This window comes from Caloenas nicobarica, chromosome 5 (genome assembly GCF_036013445.1).
Source record: "Caloenas nicobarica isolate bCalNic1 chromosome 5, bCalNic1.hap1, whole genome shotgun sequence".
Taxonomy (NCBI): domain Eukaryota; kingdom Metazoa; phylum Chordata; class Aves; order Columbiformes; family Columbidae; genus Caloenas; species Caloenas nicobarica.
The window spans coordinates 26,189,521-26,215,667 of NC_088249.1; the positions used below are offsets into that span (position 1 = coordinate 26,189,521).

Here is a 26,147-nt window from a genome sequence, read left to right on the forward strand (position 1 = left end):
TTTAGAGTATTATTTTAGTAACATTCCTAAACAAAATACATCAATACATCAATTTTTTTAGTTAAGTCATGCAACCTTTTTAATTAAAACCTCATAATTAAGCATCCCCTCTTAAAGTTCTAAAACTATCAAAGCATCCATTGTGTTTCAAGCAAATGTTTCTTTGTCTTTTACTTCAGAACTCTGAAGTTTCATGTAGTTGCACCAAATGTGTCTAAAAGCAGTTATACAGAAAGTCTTGATTTTCCTTTCTTTTTTTGTCTCTTTCTAAAAAGGCTGCATATGATTCTGGTCCTTAGTCTGCAATTAATCATTCACATTCCAATTCCTTTACAGAGGAATAATATTTGTATAAAGTGACAGGATGTGACCTTGTAACAGAATCCTAAAGGAGTTCTGGTAATGTCATCTTCTTGTTTGCATTGGCATTTTAGAAACAAACGACATTTGTCACCTATCTCAAAATTATTTAATACAGCTAAGAAAACTAAAGTTCTATTTAGTAGCAAAGTGGAAGTAAAAAATATATGGATGATATTTAGAAGATTCCTAATAACTCATTTTCTTTGGACTGCGACGTTTTCCCTATCTTTCCATTTCATTTCATTTGAAACAAGTCACAGTCAATCTGATCATGCTTTCTAGATTCCAGCATATATTTAGTTAAAATACAAACCCAGGTTTGATTTCTCTCCTACCAACCTGATTAATTCAAAAATCTTGAGTCACTTTTTCTTACTCAAATTGACTAAACTGGTTTAAACTCCACAATATTCAAAATAATTATAGAATAATAGAAATATTTAAGCTGAGAGGGATCTCTAGAGGTCATCTAGTGAGACTTCTGCTCAAAGCAGGGCTGACTTCATGGCTAGGTCAGATTGCTTGGATACCTTTTCTAGTCGAGTTCTGAAAATCTTCAAGGATGAAGATTGCAGCCTCTCTGCAGTTAGAAGCCAGTCACGAGTGGTGTTCCCCAGGGCTCAGTATTGGGGCCAGTTCTGTTTAATATCTTTATAAATGATCTGGATGAGGGGATCAAGTGCACCCTCAGCAAGCTTGCAGATCACACCAAGTTGGGTGGGAGTGTTGATCTGCTGGAGGATAGGAAGGCTCTACAGAGGGATCTAGACTTGCTGGATCAATGGGCTGAGGCCAATGGTATGAGGTTCAACAAGGCCAAGTGCCGGGTCCTACACTTGGGTCACAACTCCATGCAATATACAGGTTTGGGGAAGAGCGGCTGGAAAGCTGTCCAAGGGAAAAGGACCTGGGGGTGTGACAGCTGGCTGAACATGAGCCAGCAGTGTGCCCAGGTGGCCAAGAAGGCCAACAGATTCCTGTCTTGTATCAGAAATAGTGTGGCCAGCACCAGTGGACTACTGTGTTCAGTTTTGGGCCCTTCTACTACAGGAAAGACACTGAGGTGCTGGAGAGGGTTAAGAGAAGGGCAACAAAGCTGGTGAGCAGTCTGGAATACAAGTCTTATGAGGAGCAGCTGAGGGAACTGGGGTTGTTTAGCCTGGAGAAAAGGAGGCTGAGGGGATGCCTTATCACACTCTACAACTATTTGAAAGGAAGTTGTAGCACTGTCGGTGTTGGTCTCTTCTCTCAAGTAATAGGATGAGAAAAAATGACCTCAAGTTGCTCCAGGGCAGGTTTGGATTGGATATTACTAAAAATTTCTTCATGGAAAGGCTTGTCAGGCATTGGAACAGGTTGCCCACAGAAGCGACTGAGTCACCATCCATGGAAGTGTTTAAAAGATGTGTAGATGTGGCACTTAGGGACATGGTTTAGTGATGGGCTTGGCAGTGCTGGGTTAATGGTTGGACTTGGTGATCTTTCCAACTTAAATTATTCTATTATTCTATTATTCTAATTTCTAACATCCAAAGTGGCATTTGAATCATGCTTTGACGTGAAGAGAATATAGCTTGGCTCATATTTCCACTAACCTTATTTGGATATGGCCCAAACAGAAAATTCACTGCTGCTTTTGGCTCACTCTCCACTTGTTATTCTTCTAATACTTTTCCTCATTTTAATAGGCCCTCAGGTGTCCCTTGTCCACTGACAAACTGACTAGTGAGATTTAGAGGAAGACTATGTCCATGCCTATGGTTTTGAGACTTTCGAAAGCACAAAAGTTAGAGACGCAACTTCTAGGTTCCAGCAGCCTTAGTTTGTGTTTGTAATGAACTTCTTTTGAAAACTTCTAGTTATAGTGTCTTTTACATCTCATAAAAGTGAATAGAGAAGGGACGAGGGAGATTTTGTACTAAGAAGAAATGTACTTGTGCTACTGGAATATTGTATTTATCTGGCATGGATATTTGCAGATAAAAATAAATCTACTAAAATAAAATTATTTAGCCCTGGCTATTCAGCCAAGTGTTGAAGATACAGCTTAACTTTTAGTCAACTATGTTCTCATGCCTGTCTTGCTATTTCTTTTTTTCTCTCTCTTTATTTCCCTTCTAAAAAGAAAGCTGGTATTTCTGGAAGATGAAAAGTCAAAGTTTATAACTTTATGTTAGATTGAACTTGGAGGAAAGAAGTGATGATGCCAATACAATTGTTAACAGATGAACTTTTGGGGCAAATTTATATTGTTCATGTGTTCCCAGACATCTTGTTTCAAGCATATATTTTTACCTTAGAGTTATTGAGACATCTGGTAAGTACTTTGGCTATTTTCTGTGTAACTTGAATTAAAGTGTATCTTTGCCAGATGGACAATATTGTACACAACAGCATGTTTTAAATGCATTTATTCTGAGTTTTATTTTGTGCAAACCTATTAACTTAATAGAACTGTAGAGAAAAAGACAAATTATAGTGTGTTTTTAAAAACATTTTGGGTGGACATACATGATATAAATCCATATGACATAGCCAGGTACTTTTTGGCAAAATTGTATGTATACTAGCCACACTAGTACACCCAGCAAAATTTATACTGAGTTTTATTGCTATCGATTTGGGTTTTTTTAAAAAAATAATGTAAAGCATAGTTACTATTAAGTAGTTATTTTATTTATGACTCTAGGAAGCTATTGATTTTAAGGTAACATTTTTAAGATCAAAAAATTGCTAGGTAATGGATTTCTGCCTTTATTCCAACCATTTTACAGATCTGTAACACCATGGAAAACATTAAGGAATACCAGAAATTCCATTAAAGGTTAGGAGGGTAACAATGAGTAGAAAAATGCTAGAGAGGGAATAAAGCAAGCTTTAACACAATAAGAAATTAATTTAGTTCAGGGAAGTAACTCACCCACCTACAATTGACACTTTCTCAGAGACTTCCTTTTACCTTTAAAATATCTTCAGTTATCTAAAAAGGTAGACCTACAGTCTAAGTAACACTTCTGTCTTTTCTGATTATTGGCAACACCAGTACAACAATTTTAAACATATTTGTAGGATGTTTGCAAGATTAGTGTTCAATCTGTACTACTATTCAGAGGGCAGTTAAAAACTGGGCCCCAGTTCTGGGACCTCTTCTGCAAAATGAGATAATAATCCCTGCTGAGGATAAAAAAAAAAAATAGTATCTATTCACTGGCCAGAGTATCGGTCCTTCCGTTTTCAGAATTTAATATCCTAATTTTGTACTATGTATGGATATTCCCTCCTGCTTTTTAATTGTGGTGGCATTATTGACACATTAACACCCAGTTGTCTGATAATTTCAGTGTGATTCTAGTCACTTTTTCATTTGAAGCAGGTCTTGAATTGAAAAATGTTGTTGATTTTGCCATAGGACAGGGTTCTAAACAAGTTAAAGAGAGAATGTGGTGCTTATTACTTGAGTTCCTGTACAAGTGGTTTATGGAAAAGCTGTTTTGTTCTGATAGGTCTGGGGTGACTGAAACCTGAGGGGCTGAGCTTGTCTTCCTTGGCTGAGGCCCGGCACAGGTCACCCAGTCTTTCTGTTTTGTCTGAAAAACTCTATTCGCTTATGTTTCTTACGATTCCCACATCTTCACAGACCTCATTTCCCACTGCCTTCCCCTTGTGGTGAAGCATTTTGCTTGTCACATGCATAGACAGGTGCTATGCGAGGGATCACAGCCTTATGTGCGGGACCAAAATGCACAGACTTTCAGAGGATCCCACCTTCATTTGAATCAGCTTGCTCTAAACTAATCAACTGTTACAGGTCAACTTTGGAAAGTAGCCAGGACAGTCAAAAGTTCTAGTTGTATACTTTTGCTATACAGAGATATGACAGCTCTTGCTCTGGTAGGTGTCCTCATGCACTGATGCAGTCTTGGTGAAGCTGTGACAAGTTTTTTTGTTAGGTCCCATAATACTGAACGTGCCATGTAAAAGCCACTTTCCTTTTGCATGCAAAGTCATGAATACTTCTTGGACAGATTACACGACTCACAAATAGTGAGCTGTAGTTACAGACCTTGTGCTGTTCCATGAGTGAAAATTGCATGGAACAACACCTCCAATATCTTTGGTTTTGCCTGGAATTCAGATATCTAGTCTTTATAACCTGCAAGATTTTCTGCTATCCTTGTTCTTCATTCTAGAAGATGGTTTTCACTGCCCTCAGAATTGTCTTATGTGGCATCAACCTGAAGTGCTTTTTCAGTGGCTTCAGCAACATATTTACAGAATACGAATTTCAAGAATTTGTAAAATATCACAAATACCCTTTCTTTAGAGTATATATGGACTGATGCATCTTAGCCTCTGTGTCCAGAGACAAGGACATAGGTGGTGAAAGTCTGTCTATGTATTTCAATGGACAGCTTCTTAGTGACTTCAGTGTGATCAGGCTTATTCTCAACACTGTTCTTGGAAGAACAAAGCTGTTAATTTATTCCACTTTGATTTTTAGAAGATTTCACAAAAAGTACTCTGCAAATTAATGGATTTGGGTGCCAAGAAGTGTTAGGTTGCAAAGTGAGCCATTTACACATGGTTGCCTTTTTCCATGTTGATGCAGGTGAAAGTGGGCTTCTAGTTTCTTTCTTGCAGTTCAAACACAAAAGAGTACAGCTTTCAAAACTCATCCTCTAAGGAATCATGGATGCTCAGACCTTCTGAGCACCTCTGGCTGAAGGCAGACAATTGGGTGGAAGATTTATTTGTAAGAAGGGAAAAGTAAAAGAAATGTGTCTGTTGACAGTAAGCGATTATAAAAATCTACAAACTTTCCACCTTCAAAATCTGCAACTACATCTCTCTGACGCAAAGTAAACTAATATCTGAGAAATGTGAAAGTGATTGCAGTATATTATATTAAAGAGGTGAAGGTGATTTCTTGGGAGTTATGATAGTATCTGCTGCTACATTTATACCAGTATATGGAAATTAAATGCTAGAGAAAAATGTATAAGTTAAAAACATTAACTGTGTATTGTAAGTGAACTCCTAGGTAAAACATTACTTTGATTGCATTTGCGCTGCTATTATGTATGATACACCAATAAAATCAGTTCTGAAGCCTAATTCTCTACTATTACACATCTAACACTGCTACAGAGAGTGTGAAACAGAAGTGGTTTATGTTTATTTTGCAGAACTGTGCACAGCTACCCAGGATATGAGGTAGTGAAGCTCCACTGTAGTTTGGTTTTGCTCATTTGCATAAGTAACTCATTTTCTTTTTCAATGCAATTTCAGTCTAACTTTTATTTACAGTTTTTCACCTTCGAACAATACAAGAAGCTACTAGGATATGCATCATTACCACCAGGACTGGTATGTATGGAAAGAAAACTTCATGTTCTGATTTAATATGTGTGTACTGAACAGTCCCATCCTTTTCCTCCCGTAGAAGGAGCCCAGAATAAAAGGGGCCAGTTCAGCCAACAGTTTTTCAGAACAGATTTGTCCCTTGAAAACAATGAGAACACAATTTATCAAAATTATAGTTACATTAATTTTTATATCAAATGCCTTCAAAATAATTCCCTAGAATGTCATAACATTTGTTAACATGGCTAGTGACAGTCACCGTGGAGGTCTGTGTGCAGCTTGACATTCTTTATACTTGCAAAATAATTTTTAAAAATTTGAACATTATCAATTTTGATTTATCCATGTGATAGTGACTAGATACCTCAACCAGGTTTCAAAGCAGTATTCTGCAAGGCACAATGCAACTATAACAAAATTATAGACCTCAGTCTTATTCTAAAGACTTTATAACAGAAACAAACTATTGATAGGAAACTGCTACCTCCTTCAAAGTCAATGGCAAAACTCTCTTACACATCAGTGGAGTCAGGAATTTGTCTCAAGAACATAACTTTTAAAAACAAAATACAGAGCATACATACACACAAAAATGTTTTAATGCTGAGTTGTAGCTTATATATGTTGTCTGCATTCTCATAGATAAGGCTTAATCCTGCTATCATACTGCTTGGAATAAAAAAATTTTTAAAAGAATTACTGCTTTCTGTGGTGTAAGAATGTAAGTAATAGTGAATATATGTTTTCACAATAATGATATCACAACTGTAGGACACAGCTGATATCTCTGTAGTTGCACCATAAATGTTTTGGTAATCAATGCTTTCCAATACTGGTCGTGATAATATTTTCAGAATAATCTTGGAAAAAGGTACACATACCTTCTATGGGAAATGCTGGTCAGTTTTCCCCGAAATCATAAGATTTTGTTTGAAGGTCATTTTTAACTAGCAAGTTGTTTCTTTCTTGAAGATTTTCAGTAAGTTCTTGTTCAGTATTTCTACTTTAATCTGTTGCTTCCTTCCAGTTTACTTATTTTGGCATTTGTTAAATAATTTTTTTCTCTGTAGATGCTCCTGCATTTTTCTTATAATTATAAATGTATCAAAATATTAAGCAAGTCTAAAAAGGTGAATTATCTAGAAGAGGATATATACCCTCTTTGTTTGCTAAATAACAAACAGTAAAATCTTGAATAGTATTGTAACTTTCTTGGTCAAAAGAGTTTAAAATTGGAATTTGTTTTATAGTTTTGGCTCTCAAGAGGGAAGTTTGTGATGACTGAAGGAAATACATAAAATCTTATCTTGTAGGGACAAATAACTATCCACACCATGTGAACCAAAATGACATTAAAAAAAAAAAAAACCGACATTTGCTTTATCATTGTTTCAGGTTCTTTCAAACAGTGTTCCTGCCATTTACCTTCCATTGCAGCAACTGAATGGTCATGGAAGCATATTAACAAGTTTAAAGCAAACTTCATCTTCCTTTTAATTATTCCACTGACCATATAGTTGTTTACAGTATCTCCTATTTTATCTTGGGTTTTTTTTTTCAGCAGGCTCTTTTCTTCCTTAGATATAAATAGAGAAACTGATATTTGCTCTCTAGTGAGTGGAAAGAACAGAGTTTAAGGTTCCGTGTACACCATCACTTTTTTTTGGAGGAAAATATGCTGGAAATTTGTAAACAAGCTGATGAAAAACTGCTCTGATTCATAGGGCAGATGCAGCAACCGTGAGACACCTCTGACATTTTTAGTGCAATTCTGTTACCATAGAGGCATTTTTTCCCCTAAGATAGCCATGGTAATAAGGAAAAAACAAGACTGAGAGGGTCTAAGCTAGGCAGAATGCTTCTAGGTGCCTCAACAGACCTCATATCAAGATAACATTTACTGTTAAAAGAGAAATGCATACATTAGCAACATCTTCCTGCTGACTTCAGTCTCATGGTTGATGGTGAAAGGGATAGGTTATGTTGCCATCTCATATTGGAAAAGTAGATTTGTTGGTAACACAGTGTTCTCCGAAGGCAGTAAGGCTGGAGCTTGCCACTACCCTCCTAACTTACCATTCTTCTCTTTCTTGAGCTCTCAAGAGTCTCTGCTCAAATCCCTCTGTATTTAATAAGTTATTCTTCTCACTATTGTTTTTTTTCTTACCATTGGTTTCCTTGAATTTCAGCAAATGTACTCAATATATTGTATTTTGGTCCTGGAACTCTTTTCGGCCCCTAGAAAGTTTGAAGATGTTAAAAGAAGGCAATAAATGTGTAAAATTATCACAAAAATTAACCCCTGTGTATTTCCTCAATTGACCTAAATATTTCAATGTTATTTTTCTGCTACAAATGAATTAAGTTATTTTTAAACGGTGTATTGTGATTGAAAGAAAAGCAGTGAATATCTCCATTTCTATGGTTGTAATGTACCGTTAGCTTCTAAGTAAATGGAGTTAATTCGTTCTTGCAGAGGATACTGACATTTCCGTGTGCCACTCATTCCCCTATAAAACTTTTCAGGATTGGTATTTTCTTAGGAGGACTTTCCTTCTACTTGTGCAATTTGCCTAAGTACTGCAATATTTGAATTTCTTAATTTCTTTTTTTTTTTTAAGTTGATATGTTAGTGTTACATGCTTAATGCTCAGTATGGAGTTTTTATTTATTTCCAGTACTGAATAACTGTGTTTATGTTGGTGTTTTTATTCAGACTCTACCCAAAGATAAAATGAAGGAATTGTTTTTCCATGTTTTCTTTAAAAATCATCCTACAATTTTTCTTCCAGCTGAAAAGAGACTTCATTGACAGGGCTATGACATTTTATTTTGTATCTTTTGGAACACGGTTTATGGCTATTGTCATATTGTCTCAGGACATGTCAGCATCTAATCGAAGGCTAGCATTGTTTCTAATCAAAGGCTAACATTGTTTAATAGTAAAATACTGCTGCATTCCTGTAATCTCACAGTTTGCATTGTATCATTCAGTTTCATAATCAGATGTATGAGAAATTTTATTCTGTATTTTTTAACTTTCATTTTAACTTTCCTAGGCATTTGCCGTTGCTGGCTTGGGATCTGGGTTGACAGAGGCAGTTGTGGTTAACCCTTTTGAAGTAGTAAAGGTTACCTTACAGACAAATCGGAATGCCTTCACACAGGTATAAGAATTGTTCCATTCTTCTTTTTCTGCTTTAGTAGACATAATGCACTTCAAAGTTCATATGTAGAGCAGAATGTCAATGTGTATAATATATTGAGTTGATGCAAATGACTTTCCCACAAGCTTGACAGAAATGGAAAAAGAGAGAAGAGACTCGATAGACGATGCCTTCAGAGATACATACAGTATTGTCAGCGGCGTCAACATCCCCATTGTAAATATTCTGTGCCTGAAGTGCACCTTCGTCCCTCCAGAGCAGCCAGCAGCCCCGCACTGTGAGGACCTGTAATCCAGAAGCACCAGCCTGAGCTTCTTGTACACGGTGCTTTTGCCCCAGCAGGCTTCAGACTTCAAGTGAGCACCGAATGTTAGCATGAAACACCACGGCCCCATGCCCTAGCCAGGGTCCAGCTGGTGTATATTGTGGTAAAAATGTAGCTGGTAGGTTTCAGAGTCTTGGATGAAATTATTTATATTATAGGTCTTCACATTTATAATCACAAACTGGGAAGTAATTATATAATAAAGAACTCTGATAATTTAAATTCCTTCAGGGTTTTATTATTCAAATATTGTTTCATTCAAATAAGTCAGTGTGCAAAGGTGACTTTGTCCGTGGTTCTGGGTACTGCTGAAAGGCAAAAAAGATTAAACTGGAAAACAGTGACTCACCAAAATCAAGTGTTCCCAGGAATGCACCAGCTTCAATCAATCTTAATGTAGAAAATATTTCAGGCTAAACTGAAGGAAGGCAGTCACACAGTTCCCTCTTTCTTTTCTCAGTGAATAAGACTAACAATTGTCAAACCAGCTTTTTCAAAATCTTTTGAGAAATCAGCTGTACCATGGTGGAAGTGCCAAATCACACAAGCATGGCATGAAAAGGTTGGCTGAATCCCTAGTGAGGCATGATATTTGCATATTCTGCTATGAAGTTTTGACTGAGTTAATACTTGCATGCCTTGTAGCACTCATCTTCACAAATTGAACACTTTTCAGGGATGCACAGTAAAGAGGTTTATCACCTGACCATATACATAAGCTGCTTGGACCAAGCTCCTCAGATACATTCTGAAAAATAGTGCCACTGATTTCCCAATGACATAGACTAGATGCTACCTACTCCATAACTCATCCAGAAAAGCATTCTCTTCAGAATACATTTAAAAACATTTGGTAAATTTCTGTTCAATTCTCAATGCATGAGAAAGAGAAGATTGCTTGCTTCAAGTCTCCAGCCTAGACATTTTTCAACCATGGGCAGCAAAGCCGCTGAAACAGAGAACTAATACAGCACCAGGGTAAAAAGGTTAGGATCCTGGAAGGAGAGAAACTGGAAGTGGAAGAAAGCAATGAGTGAGAGGATCTCTCTCAGGAAGGTGATATGAAAAAGTTATGACTAAGATATTCTGGATCTTTCTGCCTCACAGAGGTGAACATACAATTAACCTATCTTAGTAAAACCTCTGGGTTTGAATGTAAATACAGCAGCATTATATTTTGAGCAAACTAGTTCATATAAAGTTGCAAGAGACCAATATGTCCTTTTGCTTCATATGTTTTATTTTTTTTCTCTATTGCAAACTTTATTAAAAAGTCTAGGGTATTTTAGTTATTAAATTTTATGCAATTACTTTAATTACAGCAACGCTTCCTTGGTGACTTCAGAATACTCCGATAATCACAGCGTAGCTGTTCAAAAGCATTCTGAATTGCTTTGTTTTAGATGAATAGTCTTTGAATTAAATTTGACCAAAACATTTGACAAAATCCAAATAATAGTATATTATAAATTAAATTATGAAAGAATGCTATTGGCACTCCACTAGGAACCTAGTTTACACCTAAGATATAAATGAAAGTGTTTATTTGCCCTAATTAAAAAATCCAAGGGACTGAAGTTGTTAAATCACAAAGATAGTTAAATCACAGACATATCAATTTTTAATATATCTTTTTAAAAGTGTTATAATTTCACATTTTGCTGTAAATGAGGAAAACTCCAGTGACTTAACTGCTGTGATCTCAAGTTCTCATAATAATATGTTCAAGAATATTGCACGCTAACACGTGTAAACTCAAGTTTATTGGGAAAAGCATGTGCATTTTACTTTATACAGCGTAAGGCAATGGTACACTCATTTCATTACCATGCACTGTTTTTCTAAAAGGTTTAAGTAAAGCATGTACTTATCCCATTGTGTAGCTTTCATACTATATGATGAAACCTAATGCGGCTCACATAATTCTTTGACTATTGTATTGAAATAATAAGTATATCTTGTTTAAAAGGAACAAGGAAGAGCATGAACACATACACCCACACCCAGACTCCTGCACACCCCCAGAGCAAATATTCACACACTATGGTGACAGCTGAATTATTCTGTGGCACCAGATCATCTTTCTAGGGCTGACAGTTTTAAAGAAGAAGACCACTATAAATCACATATTGGCACTTTTGTGATGTGTATTGCTACAGTTAAAAATAACGGTGATGTTTTGTTAAGGTAAACTGCTAGAAGGCCTAACATTTTGTTGTTTGGTTTTCTTTTTTTTTTCCTTTTCCCTTTAGCTGTGGATAACTCACTTGCTATAGAATCTGATGTGGTCATAAAAATCTCACCTGATTTAAGAGCTGTGATTAATTAAACAAATCCAAGTTTCTGCTTTATGATGAGAAGAATCTGACTGCAGATTCCACTGACTAGGTCTCTGTTAAGTCAACAGTTGTGTGAATTAAACTCCAGATGTTTATACAACAAAATCCTCCATCTGAATTAGTCATCCTAAGGTCCTTCCATCATCAGTGATGACCTTCTAAGGCTTGATCAACTGACATTTTAGATACCTGCCTTGGATGAAGTCAAGGGCTGTCTAGGAGAGCCCTATTTATTGCCAAAGGACTGAAAAAGGGAGTCTTTGAATAGCTCAGATGTAGATGTGGACATTGCAGGTATCTACATTTGGACTGATGAATCCCATCTCAGGTGTTCAGCAGATGTTAGGCTTCCCCTCTGAGTCATTTGTAAATCCATATTCAAGATGAGACCAAGGGATACCTTGCTATTGAAAGTTGCTGTGTTCAGCTTAAATCACTTTATTCAGGACCACTGGTTATTTACTGGTTATTTTTTAAAGATCTAATCCTCATTTTTTGTGCATTAGAAAGGATGTTATTACTAGTATCAGGACCGTATTCCATGTTGCATATTGACATTTTAGAACAGATTCTGATTTGAATCTCTGGGGGTAGTTAAAAAGTAAACTATAGTAAAATGTATGCAGAGCATTAACAGGATAATATTAATTACCAAATATGAAAATGAGACTGAAACTTTGTATTAAAGACTAAGCTTGTCAATCACCTAAATAAACAGTCATATGCTGTGTCAGATATAATAGGCATCATTTGGCTTATGCCGTTGATCTACCACTGTGATATTTTAAAATGGAAAGCTATTAAACAAATAACAGTATTGAAATTAGCAGTGTTCACAGTGTTGTAGTCAAAATTCTTCTATATTTTCATGTCTGAGCCTCCTAGCGGAAGTAATGTTTTGCCTTTCTAATTAAATATTTGGTTACTCAGAGCCAGCTTTATGCTTTGGAGAAAGACAAACTCAAGTCAACAACTTTTTGAAATAAACTTTTCTATAAATCTGCTAAAAAGAAATCTAAAATGTTCAGAAAGGGAACACTTGATTCTGAGTATCAGAGTATATTGGAAAATAGATCAAATGTGTATGTAGTCAGGCAGATCCTGTTTGAGGATCTGGTCATTATGTAAGTGGATTCTGAGGAAGTTTCTTCCTGTCTGCCTTTCATTAAATGGAAGTTGGCCAACTAAAATTATTTCTACGCCTTTTGTGCATTATTTTCAAAACAGGATTTCTAAAGTAAATTTCCTAAATCTGTACCTTGGAATTTAAATAGGTGTTCTGATTTTCAAAATCTAACTACACTTTTTAAGTCAGCTCATTAGCAGGGCAAAACAAGATTTCCAGTTGGATACTTAAGGGAAAAAAAAAAAAATCTTTTAAAGATTTTCAGTACGAGAAGAAAGTTTAACATGTGATCTGGTTTTAAAAAGTGCCGTATATTAAATAAGTCCTTCGAAAGTTGGTGTATTAAAGCAGTGCTTTACATTCTTAACAGCGTAAGAGCCTCAGAGGATCCAGAAGGATTTCCAGACAATACATATGTCTTTTGTCACCTTTCAGCCCTATTCCTAGCATTGAATCTGGACACTGCCAAACTGATCTTCAACACAAATGTTTATAGCCTCCCTTGCTCCTTGGCTCCCAAGGACTTGCTTCCCTAGCCATAATGGCTCAAAAAAAAATTTCCTGTTCCAGTTCAGTCCTTTTTATCACTTTCTCACAATGCATGTTCCTGTGCCATTGGTTTTACTAGAGAAGCTGTTTTTATCTTCTTATTTTCCAGAATAATTGTTAAATGCTCTAGTTGTGTAAGAGTTTCATCTGTCATAATCGTAACAGCACAGCATCAATAATAAAAAAAACCCCTACTGCCAAATTCGTACATTCAAAGCCACATGTTGCTCCATAAAATCTATTTATCATTATTATTATTATTATTTTAAGACCTTTTCCTTTACTTTAGGGATCCTTCATTTTTTAGAGGACCCAAGTCATGCTTTCATCTTTTTTCTGCAATCAGAAAATTGAGGCATTTTTTTTTTAAATGGAAGTTGTGATTTTTACACAATCGCAGGAAAGGGAAAATAACAAATATGGTAAGACTTAAGATAAAATTACAAGAAGTGGCAACACTTTATTTGTCAACAGGATTGAAATGATGCTATGGTTATTGTTCTCTTTTTATAAAGATGAGCTCTTCCTTCTTTTGCTTAACTTTTGTAGCAACCCTCTAGCTTTGTTCAAGCTCAGCAGATCATTAAAACCGATGGTCTGGGTTTCCAAGGACTCAACAAAGGTCTTACTGCAACACTGGGCCGTCACGGAGTTTTTAACATGGTTTACTTTGGATTCTACTTCAATGTGAAGAACATTCTTCCAGTCAACAAAGTAAGTTCTTCATATAATACAATAGATAAACACATATAGGCTTGGCAATTTAATTAACACTGTATTTTTCTGTGCAAAGCTGTGGTAGTTAGCAACAAATAATGGCTAACATAGGTCCCTGTTTTGCAGTTAATCTGAAACATATTAGACGGTTGTAACTTCAAGATTTCTCACATACGTGATTTCATTACAAAACCTAATTTGTTCACTTGGTATATTTTGCCAGAAAAGAAAATATTAAAGTCAGTCTTGTGGTATTGACAAACATATAAAAACTGTGAAATAAGAATACTACACTTCTGAAATAATTTTGACTCTTGGCTATGTATTTGCTGTTCACCATCTGTAACTTAAGTGGAAAAATGTATGGAAATGTCCATATGAGCCTTATAGGTGTCAACAGTGCTAAACTGTGCGTTAAATTTGCATCCCAATTAAGGATGTTTGCAGCTTATTTTGCCAAAAACAATAAACCTTTTATGTTGAGTGATCAAATTATACAAATGACATGTGTGGGCTGTAAATGTTCGTAATGAATAATTTTTCATATGTTCAGTCTATTCTGCTAAAAAGACCATTCATAGTCAACTTCATGCTCTCTTTACTGAAAATGGAATAAACCAGGCTCATTTCAGTTGCAACTAATGCGTCAACCATAGAGCATTAACAGCTATGCATCTGCACTAGCAATCAAATTCGTCTGCAAATTTATATCATCTCAGTTTTATGGCACCTACTTTTATAGCACATTTCGTGGACTTCCAGCAGCTTTCACTTTTCAATTTTTTATCATAGTTAGGTTTGATTGTAAATCTTAGTTTCATTAAAACCTTTGCTCACTACCACCTCCAAGTGGCTGACATTTCTTAATGATGTGAAATTTCCTCACTGTCTGTTAAAAACCCAGTTTGAAAAGTGGCCAAATGCAAAACTCATTTCAAGTCAGGCACTGCCTGCCCCAGCTGCCACAGATGTGCCTGTTGGTAAAAGGGCTGCTGCATCAGGCAGTGGTGTGTTGTTTTGTCAGAGAAAGGGCCCTAAACATTTATAGGCAAAGAGGAAAAGATGGGAAACCAAAATGGGCTGTTCAGCTTGGCAAATAAGTAAGATAGTAGACAACAATTTTATTTTTAGTCTTTTCAGATCTCTGCCAACATAGAAGTGATATGTAGGAATAGACAGTAAAAAGGACATGTGGTACAACACAGCTGAAAAATAAACCAAGATAGTTTAGGAGAAGGTTGGATCAGAGCAGAAAATAGAATAACCTCAGAGTTATCATCCAAGTTCAGGTTTCAGGTTGACTTGTGAGCTCAAAAAAAAAAAATGACAGTGCTGTATCCAGTATGATGTTACAAGCCACCCCATTGATCAGTGCTCTCCAATCTGAGGTGTACTGTGGCTGTGGACACTACAGCCTGTGCTATTTAAAGACCTCAGCCAAGGCCATCATCACCAGAAGACGTCATATCAAGGGAGGAGAGTCTTGCTACCTCACCCGCTCCTGTACTACAGAATTCCTGTAGGCAAGACAGATATGAATTTTCAGGAGAGGAATGTTTGGTCAAAATAAAAATATGAAGAAGGAAAAACAAATTTATTCTTTTTTCCTATGGAAATTAGAATAATGCTGAAACTGATAACCAGATTCGACCACAGCTGACACAAAGGCAGACTTAAAATAACTGAGTTCTTACAAGTCATACAAAAAATCATTTAAAAAGAGGAGAGATCCTACAATGCATCTTATGAGTGGGCCAGGTGAGGGAAATTTTCAGTTGGAACTTATGCCTTATTAAACACTGGATTCCATGGGAAAAAGCCCATGTAAGCCTTAGTCTGAGCTTGCACCTTTCCAGACATCAGTATCAATCAATCAAAAGAACCCATAGGACATCAGACTTCTTTAGTTCTGGTATTCATGGGGCTAGTCTTTTTTTTTCTGTTTCATAAATTACTGTATAACCAAGACTGAAGATGTATAGTGCAGACAAATGTACTGGATGAAGGGGTAAGCAATAAGATATCCATTTCTGGGTACCCTTTTCTGCATATTTTGTGTCTAAAGGATGCCATGAAAAGGTGACCTGCTTGTACACCCAATATTTTATGAACAGTCTGATCATCTGTGTCGACCAACTCTATGTGGGAGAGCTGAGTCTCTAGAATTCTGTAGATTTTATATTCAGTGACCAAATTTTTTGTTATCTCCTGTGGTTTTTATTTACATCAAATGTTCTTTTGTGCAGATGTTTGTTTTAGGACTAAATGAAGTCCTATCCTTGCCCTATGGGTCCAAAAGGTTATAGCAATTGAGTAAATAATAGATAATAATGCTACTTCTAAATGTGGAGTAAGATTAATAATTTTATAAGGAAATTGTATTGTGAGAAAAACAAATCACTGAGAGGATTTCAGACTCTTTGAAAACGTATAACCTGTATAGCAGACAGCCATGTCACTCTGGAGACTAGCCATTTATCCTAGTGGCTGTCATTCCTCTTCTTATGCTGTCAGACATCTGACAGGTGGATTTTAAAAACTTAAATAAATGTCTAGCACAATGAGATTGCACTCGAGGAATCTGAGAGAATACCAGTGTGAAAAAGCGCAATCATTTCAAACACAGCACAGCTATGACTATGCATTTTGGAATGCTTTTCCTGGTCATCAATATGTTTATTGTAGTTATAATCTCAGTGTTTCCTGCATGTCTTGACAAAGATCAGGCCATCATTGTACTAATGCGACAGCAAGCTATAGTTTACAATAAGGAGTTTATTTTGTAAATGCATGAGATGGACAGAGGTTCAGGGTCAATAAAACTATGAATCTGTTCCTTAAACTATGGTCAAATCTTGATTAAATGACAAACAAAAATTGTGAATATTCTATAAGAAAATCAAAGCATGATGTTACCACAACAGTGATGAGACTCACTTCAGTCTTTTCATTTTCACCCTTTCTGGAGCCTTGCAGTGAGTCTACATCATTTTCTCCTCCTTACTGCTGATTTCCTCCTCCTTACTGCTGATTTCCTCCAAACGGTCTGATCACATCTGTACCAGACTCTCCCTCTCTAACACTGGAATTTGACAACCTTTCTTCTCAGCTCAGTAGGAAGACCCAGACCCTGTCTCTCCTCTGGATTCTGACTCAGTGTCTGTGTTTATTGCAACTTATTCGAGTTTTTCATCTGTTCCTTATTATTTTCCAAGAGCTATCTCCCACCTTGCTTCTCTCTAAATATACCTTTTCTCCTCTGTCTTGGAAGCTCCCTTCCTCAGACCCACATGTTCCTTTCTCCCACTGTCTGTTGCCAGAGGAAGCTCCTTTTTGCGGTTCAAACCAATCATCCACTCATCGGGCTGGCTAAAGCAGTTCCTTACAGCCTGTTTTGCTGCTAAGCACTCGATCATAGTCAATGTAGCCTAGGTCAGGTCTTGTGGCACCTCTTAACTTGCCATAGGAGTTGGCCAAAAGGGCCAAGAAGCAACTTTACCCCTTATTTCTGGCCTATCTCCCTCCTCAGTCCCATAATCGCTAGGTACACTGGGGAGAACAAGAGTTGGCCAAACCCAAGCCTTGTCTTTTAAAGTCTCCCTTGTCACACAGGGAGGTGGAATGTGCAGCATGCAGCGCAAAGCCTCTCAGCTCCATTCCTGGATTCTCTGCTGACCTGTTATGTGACTTTGAGCAAACATATTTAAATTTAGTGGTCATTTCAAGTCACTTTTGGCGTTTTTGTGCCAAATATAACTCATCTATGGAACTAATACTATGGCTAACATTTTCAAATGAGTTTAAGAAACTTAATGCAAGTATTCCACTCTAAGTAGTAGTATCAGGCTAACCTTAGTAGATTGCTTTGCAATTACCAACTTCAAATATTATTCCATTATTATTATTTATTCTTCATGCAAATTGTCAAGAATTGGCATTCTTCTTATGCAGTAAGCATTATTCTTTTATAGAGAACTTATCTACAAGGTGCTGAGAAGCACTAAAACTTATTTATAAAAGTATTATTTTTCATAAGATATGTACCTCCAACAACTGAAAAAAAAAATCTCAAGACAAACACCCAAATATTGAAGCAAACAAACTCGTAAAAGTAGTTTCAGTTAGGCAAATTAATATATATTGATCATCTGATTTTTTTGCTTGAAAATAGGGTTGAATTATAAGTTTCTTTGCAACACATTCTGCCACTTAGACTGAACAGGGCCTCACAAAGGAAAAAAAAAAGTAGTGTTCCTGAATATCTCTATGGTCAGGTTTCTAAAGTCTATTATGCATGTTGGTGGACTGTCCAATTTATCTATTTCTGCTTACCTCAATCAGCCTACCTCAGTGACTTTAAGCTGTTCCTTTGAAGGTACCTACTTCTCTCCACTGCATATCCAAGTGTGGTGTCCTTCTTGAACCTTTGATTGTATCTAAGATGGGTATCTAAATCAGTACAACTATATCTGCTATGGTGAGCCATTATTCTAAAATGGTTTTTCAGCTACTCTGAAAAAAATAAATTAACTGAGTTCCAGGCATACATGCCTTTACCAAAGGGGTTTTTTCATTGCTGGATTAATATCTATGCTGCTTATTGAATTAAGTGACCTTCCTTCAGTACCGATGAAGAGAGTCTGGAAGCTTTTGACTGAGATCAAAGATTTAAACAGGGATTTTGACAAAGTGCCCAGCAAATAAACAGGAGAATGAAGTAGTAGGGAAAGGAAAGCCCAGGGCATTGGAGACTGAAACTGATAAATCAAAAGTGCCTCCAGTGGGTGACACTCTTGCATGTGGGTGTGTATGTGCTGAATTAAGGGCTAGAATTTTCTATTGCTAGAAATAATGGAATATAAAAGAAGGAAATAAGCAGCATCTGATTCAGGAGGAAGCTAGGGAGTCTCTACTTATTTAAAAATCATAGGATAGGAGTAATGAAGTATAAAAAGCAGAGCGATAACATCCCAAATTTTTTTCTCCCAAAGAAAGCAGAGAAATCCATCAAGACATGCATAGATATGGCATTTATTAGTTATGCCTACTTCTCTATTTATTTTTAATGGCTGCTGGTGCTCGCAGGGCAGCGACTCGGGTGTACAGGAAATGTGCTTGTGAAGGGCGTGGTAAAAAGGTGAGATGATCACAGATTATGTTATCCAAATACGGCAAGGTTATTCCATTGTGAATAACCAAACTGGTATTTTGCTTCCTTGTGGTATACTGCACTGTGGTGTGGCACCATTTAAAATCAAGTTTCTATTCTACATGTTCTGCTCATAATGCAGAAAAATCACCTTTACCTAAGAACAGAATTCATATCTGGTTTTTCTTCAGTTCTGCCATTTATGAAACAAGAAGAGCTTGTCAGAATCTTTTTTTCTAAAGTACCCAATATGAAACATTCAGCCAGTGAACTCATGGTGCAGAAGTGAGTGACAATAACTTGATGATAACTGCTTCTGCTAGCCCGTTGCAGTGTTAGCACAACAGATATGTGTTATCCTCGTGTCTCCTTTCACAGGGTCCAACACTGTCAGGAATATTTTGCTGTTGTCCATGGGATAGGAAAAGGACAGATTTCAGTATAAAAAGAAAGACACTACTTCCTGATAGCACCAACTTGCACCTACGTGACAGACAGCCAATGTTCCTTATTCCTTGTAAGTGTTGTAGACAGAGGCATAAATTATGTTTGGGAATCTGTTTTTTCACTTGGAAGTAGTAGCACAGTAAAAAGCCACTACTCCGTGGTTTTAGAAAAAATTATAACTTTTTAATTGTTTTTAACTGCTAAATTTATTTTGAATCTGTTATACAAATGAAATTATCCAGATATTATAGCGATGAATGCCACAAAACTCTTCCCATGAGATATGTAATAAAAAATCAAGTTACACAGCAAAGCTAGTGGATACCATAGCACAGTTGGTTAGGATCCAGTTTTGTGAATGAGCAAAATGCTGACTTTCAACATTTTTTTATGTCACAAATACTGGAATAGAAATAAGCAATCTGTGGTCATTTCCCTTTAGTGGTGTTGGTGCCGTATCTGGTTTCAATAGATGCTCACTTGATCATACACCCACTATATCCTATACTCTGTGGCACTCTGAAACACAAAGCAGGCAACACTGGCATTGGGAATTCACCAAAATATTAAAATGTTCGTCATTCAAACATAAGAGATTTGTCAGGAACAGTAAAGCTTGAAATCCAATGCCTGAAAAGTAAATATTTTTGCCTGGCATGTATTGGCAAGCCTGGAGGGCAGCCCACTGCACTTGACACTATGGAAGAAAGCATTCTTGCACCAAATTGTGTGACAAAGATATTTCAGACCATTCTGGACTATGAAAAGTCAACAGAGCAGTGGTAGCCTCCTCGCTGCACCCTGGTTTGAGAAGGTTAGTACAACCTTGAACAGTGTTTAGTTCTCAGGTGTGGATATAATCCTACACCTGCTGCCTGGAGCTGGGTATGCACCACGCTGGAACAGGGCTGTCATACTGCTGCCTCTCCGACCTCAAAAGGGGTCATTTTTAATGCTCTAGATACCAAAACAGTAGCTTTATTTTATTTGCATTTAAACCATTGTCAGTATGTACAGAATAAACAGAAATTTACTGCTAAGCTTTTTGATAATAAAGTGGTACAATTCTTTATGTACCACAAGCCATTCTAATTTTTAAAAGGTATTACCAATATGTTTCATGTTTTGCGAAATGAAGGTGCTGAGTTTTTCTGCAAGTAATAAAAAACCTGGTTGATTTTGACATTGCTCTCTAAACACTTGTGTGGACTTTCTCCCGTGCATATTATGGAAGTTTTAATTTATGTTTCTTGTTGCAAAACTTCTTCAGTCACAAAGGATAGGTTTATGAAACAAATAATATTGTGCTAATGTTATAACATGGCAAGATCATTTATTATTTTACTGATGATTTCCCATAATTAAAGTACCTTCATGAAAAAAAAAAAAAAGAATGGAACTGCATATATAGAGTCTGCTATAGCAAAAAAGTGTTCTTGCTGTTGAAGGCCAATAGCGAAAAAACTATGTGCATAGGAAATGCACTGGAACACACTTCCCTGTGACTTCCACTACTTAAAGAAATAGGATTAGACTTTCTTCAAGAGCCTTTGACTCCCAGATAAATTCTGAGTTCTTTGATGTCATAGAAAATGCCAAGGTAGGAGGTCTTTCTAAAAGATCAAATAAACTGTGAGTGAGCAAAAAGGTTTTAAATGCACTTCTAACCTGCTTCTAGCTTTTACTGTGAATATATAGTAGGATTCAGAAACAATCTGTTGTAAATTCTTCAGGCAATTAGCTGAGTGAGTTACCACCATTTATAATGCGCAGAACGCGGAGGCTCTTTTGCAGTTGCGCCGAGTTGGATTGTTAATAACAGGAAGCTAGCACTTCTCAGTACAGTGGATCAGCTACATGTGAAAATAAATGTAAAAAACCTGGAGGGGAATGGCAGCAGACTGAGATTAGCCTTTATTTAATTTAGCATTTGGGGGTCCAACACACAAATGAGCGTTTTAGTAGGCTTCATGGTGGAAGTTGCTGTCATTTGTAAAATATTCTGGCCAATTAGCTAATAGTGTGCTTGGATTTCTCCTGTTTTGATACAGTAATACTAAGTACATTGTGAAGCCCAATTATACAAATCATCCCCATATGCCATACCAGTCTTTCTTTATGAACTGTGTTTATAAATCCTGTGTGAGGAAATGTGTACTTCAGCAATTTAGACCATGTGTAAAAACACAGCCAATAGGATTGTCAAGAAAACAAGTTCCAGTGTAGGAAATCCTAATGTGTTTCGCTAAAATAACACAAGTGTGTTGTGTTGTGTGAGTTTTCTGATTAAATACATGTTACTTTATAGTGCTTAACCTACATAGGTCCTTCCATTTCCCTTTTTATTCTTTCTTTCTTTTTTTGTAGGATCCAAATTTGGAGTTTTTGAGGAAATTTGGAATTGGGCTAGTCTCGGGAACAATAGCCTCAATTATTAACATTCCTTTTGATGTTGCAAAAAGTAGGATTCAAGGACCACAGCCAGTTCCTGGAGAGATCAAGTACAGAACCTGTTTTAAAACTATGGCAACAGTCTATAAAGAGGAAGGGTAAAACATTCTTATTTTAATAAATGTCCAGACCTCTGTTTTAGTTCATATGGTTCCATAAAATCATGTTGTTGTATTTCAGATTTGACAAGGGCCATTAAGCCACCCTGAACTCACATAACAAAAGAGCACAATGTAATATTTTTTAAACGTATTTTAGAATTACAGGGAGATCTCCTCCTACTCCATGTGAACTATTACAAAAGAGCTGCAAGATGATTATTGGTTTGTCAAAATTTATGTTCCACAAATAAATGCTTCATATTTCTTACATGTACTTTTTTCAACTCTTCACTTTGTAAAAGGAAAATATCAACAGAAAACAGAATATTTCACAATTTCATCTAATTGTAATTATACAGATCTCTGTACCTTTAAAATGACAGCTGAAATAATTAAATTGGGGACAGATCCTTGTGGAAGTGAAGTTTCTCAAGTGGTGATGGAGCTGTAGCTTTGGTATTCAATTATAGCAGTAATTTTGTCCACGTATGCAGCTGTTGTTAACAGACATCTTGAAAGTAAAACCATCTCACTGATTAAAGTCATATTTCTGATTGGTGAGGCTCACAACGTAGCTTTTGTGACTGAACATTGATTAACTTTTTCTCTTCATCTGATCTGCCTCTGTAAAATGTTAAAATCCAGATACTGCCTGCTATTGAACATGTGTAATTTTGAATAATTGCTTCTAAATGCTCTGCCAGCATTTTAACAAACACATGCTAAAATTCCATTCTTCTTTTAGAGCAAGATTATTGTTTGATGTGTTTTGTTTGTTTTTCTTCTGCTACAGATTTCTGGCTCTGTACAAAGGCTTGGTTCCCAAGATCATGAGGCTTGGTCCAGGTAATTTTCCCTGTGTCATTTCTATATTGCTTTTGTTCTTGCTTTCTCTCCCTATTTTTTAGTTTCTTGAAAAAATGTAGTAAGCCTCAGTCAAATAAATGAAACAGTGTACCACAAATCATCAAAATCTCTTTCATCTTTGAATGATTTATTTTGATAATAGCATCATCCGATAGTATCATAGATGGATTTGGCTAAATATCTGTCTAAAAAAATAATTTACATATATATATCAAATGATTGCAGATCCAAGTAACTGCTGGTTTGTATGATTGCTTTATTTGTGAACAAGCCCAATGCATCCATGCAAATGCCAGAACTGTAATACCTTTGGAAGTGTTTCTTAAGGCTCGTCCCATTCCTTCTAATGTAATTTTTTTGTTTCACTAGGACTATTCTGTACCCATGTAAATTCATGTTAAAATGCTGGTTAAAGTCTCTCCAGTATAAATGCTCTCAACGAGTTGAAGCATAGCCCAAGCGTATCAAATTCCAGTTAGTTTCTTCTTCCTGTGCTCTGCAAGGGTTGTAAAGAGCAGACACTAAACGTCTGATAGCACGAGCTGGGAAGAGACTTGCATGGCCCTGGTAGGCTAAGAGGACATGGATAACTTAAAACTACCTTTGTTGATTGACCCCTTCTCACTACTATTTGGAGCTGTTACTCCAAATGTGGGAGCACAGTGGTTCAGAGATAGATCGTCTACTTTTGGACTATTTTTCCCTGACTGGTTTTGATTAATCGTGAAAGCAAAGCACTGAGCCCTTAGACTTTGCCAGCCCACAGAGGCCGTCTGTGTCAAAAAGAGCAGAAGCCCCGATTTGAACAGTCTCCCATTCCCATGATATTGTATTTCCAGTTGGGCAAGGTGGTTTAATAGGCAAGAATACACATGGTTAAAAGCAAGTAGGCACAGAGTCTGTTCTGCAGTATAAAGGAGGCATTACGTTTGTCTGTAAATGTTTGTATACCCAGTCTGTCTGGCTAAGTGCTGGACCATGCCTGGTTATTGTGCAGTGTAAAGGAAGAAAGTGGGGAGGGGAAACAAGGCAGCTGGGCATAACTCTGGAGCTAAAAGCCTTTTCCCTCACACTCCAAAGATACTAGATTACATACAGGAGAAAGAGAAGGCAGAGGTTCGCTTCCCCTCAGTACCTGTTAGCACAGCAGATTTTGGAACAAAATTTTACATCTCACAAATTACTGTTTTCTGGCCCAGATCTAGCCAGTCAGTTAAGCTTGCACTTCGTTTTAAACACTTTCGTAGTCCCATGGACTAATATATAGATTTGGCTTTCCAATGAAATAATAATGCAATTTTTATTGTGACTGGAAAAATAATTCCTTCTTTCAACACGTGAATGCTTTCAGGAAAAGAGATACACAAACAGATCACGCAGTATGAGAACTGGAATCAGCCTTTATTTGAGTTCGAATCATATCTTAGACATTGTGTCTGTGATTTGTTTGTTGGTCAAAGAATTTTGCAAACTTTTGCTCTGTCTAGCTGCCGGTGAGTTGCTGTTCATAGAGGATTTCAAGTCTGATGATGACTCATTTCGATAAATACCATGGGAAAACTCATGTGATAGTTCTGTGTGCCTGGTTGTCTGAGCTTCTACCAAGAAAGGTCAGCCCAGTCCAGCAGAAGACTTCTTTGTTAGAGGTGCCGCTCTAACCTGCTAACTGAGCCAACAAAGGCAAAGGAAAGAAAATATTTGTATCCAACAAAGGCAAAGGAAAGAAAATATTTGTGCCCCCTTGCTGGCACCCACACTTAGAACATTGTAAAACACTTTTACTCCTGCAGCCTGGAATCTAATTCTTTTGCACCGTCTTCTCTAACTAGAAGCTTCTGTGTATGCTTATATAGATACATGTATATCTATATATTTACCTTCTGAAATGTTCCCTTCTTTAGTTCAAGCAGTAATTACAGCCCCATTACAGGAGGGCTTTAGTCTGGCTTCACGAACAGTCGAGATATTTTATGGCATTCAAGCTGGGATTTTATACTGTTATCAGTTCTAACGGGTAATGCCATTTCATCAGGTCAAAACTGTCTGTGCATTCACAGCCAGGTACAGGCACAGGAAGATTATATTCATTTCAATATTGTGATCTGCTTTAGACATGGTAAACAAACAGCAGCAAACCTTTCTTGAATCTCTACCTGGAAGCATTTTCATCACCCTGGTGATGAATTTTTATCATTCCACCAGTCAAGTTGCTCTTTCATGGCCAAATCTAACTCTAAACAAACATACAAATAGATACATATTCAGATTAAAAGCTTCACTTGTGAAAGAACAAAGAAAAATATTAATCTTGAAACAATGTTAGGAAAAATCACACTGAGGGTGATTTTGATTTACTATACAAACTTTTCACATCAACTTTATGGTCTAATATTAAGTAAAATTGGTATGGTTTAAGAACTGGTGAGTTTTTAATTAATTAGGGAAATAGAAGAATTATCTATTTTGCAAATAAGGCTTTGCCATATCCTGGTTTAGATTGCACACTACAAATGTTCTTCAAAATCTTGAAAATACTGAATTTTGCATGTAGTAAAATAGTATCTTTTCTTCCAGGTGGTGCAGTGATGCTTTTGGTTTACGAATACGTTTATGCATGGCTGCAGGACACAGCTGATCTCAAGCAGCACTTCTGAAAAATGCACTCTTTAAAATTAAATACGCTTTAATTAACTAAGAGTGATTCTCATCCTTTGTGGTGTTGAATACCCTCAGATTACACTGGTGTTAATAGACTTCAAAACACATTTGGTTTTGGGGTCCTGATCCAAGAAGATATTTAAGCACATGCTTCTCTATAAGTGCATAAGTAAATAGCATGGTTGAAATTTGTTTTACTGCATCAAGCAAAAATATCAAGGAGATAAAGGAATAAGTTAGTTTATCAAGGACAAACTGAAAACTCTGGACACTGAATTATACTATGTAGTCAATACAATTAAAAACAAACAAACAAGCAACAACTACAAAAAAACCAGCTGAAATGACGAGCTAATAACTTTCAGGGGATTTTGAAGAAAAAAATGGAGTAAACCTGTGGGGCCAGATACTAAGATAGTGTAAACTGACATCTCCATCGACTCCAAGCTAAGAACATGACCCATACTCTGCAAATTCTTGCGTGAATCTTGGGTCCAGTTTCAATTCAGTCCAGTAAAATTCCA

General features: G+C 36.6%; 1 protein-coding gene across 1 annotated transcript in view; it reads left to right on the plus strand.

Annotated features, from left to right (window-relative positions):
• Positions 1-25,656, plus strand: part of SLC25A21 (solute carrier family 25 member 21) — a 258,937-nt gene extending 233,281 nt beyond the window's left edge. The window contains exons 5-10 of the mRNA XM_065635730.1: positions 5,671-5,730; positions 8,787-8,894; positions 13,783-13,947; positions 21,914-22,095; positions 22,892-22,944; positions 25,540-25,656. Coding sequence (XP_065491802.1) covers positions 5,671-5,730; positions 8,787-8,894; positions 13,783-13,947; positions 21,914-22,095; positions 22,892-22,944; positions 25,540-25,619 — 648 coding nt within the window. The 3' untranslated portion in view covers positions 25,620-25,656. The remainder of the gene's footprint in view (positions 1-5,670; positions 5,731-8,786; positions 8,895-13,782; positions 13,948-21,913; positions 22,096-22,891; positions 22,945-25,539) is intronic.
• The last annotated feature ends 491 nt before the right edge of the window (positions 25,657-26,147 follow it).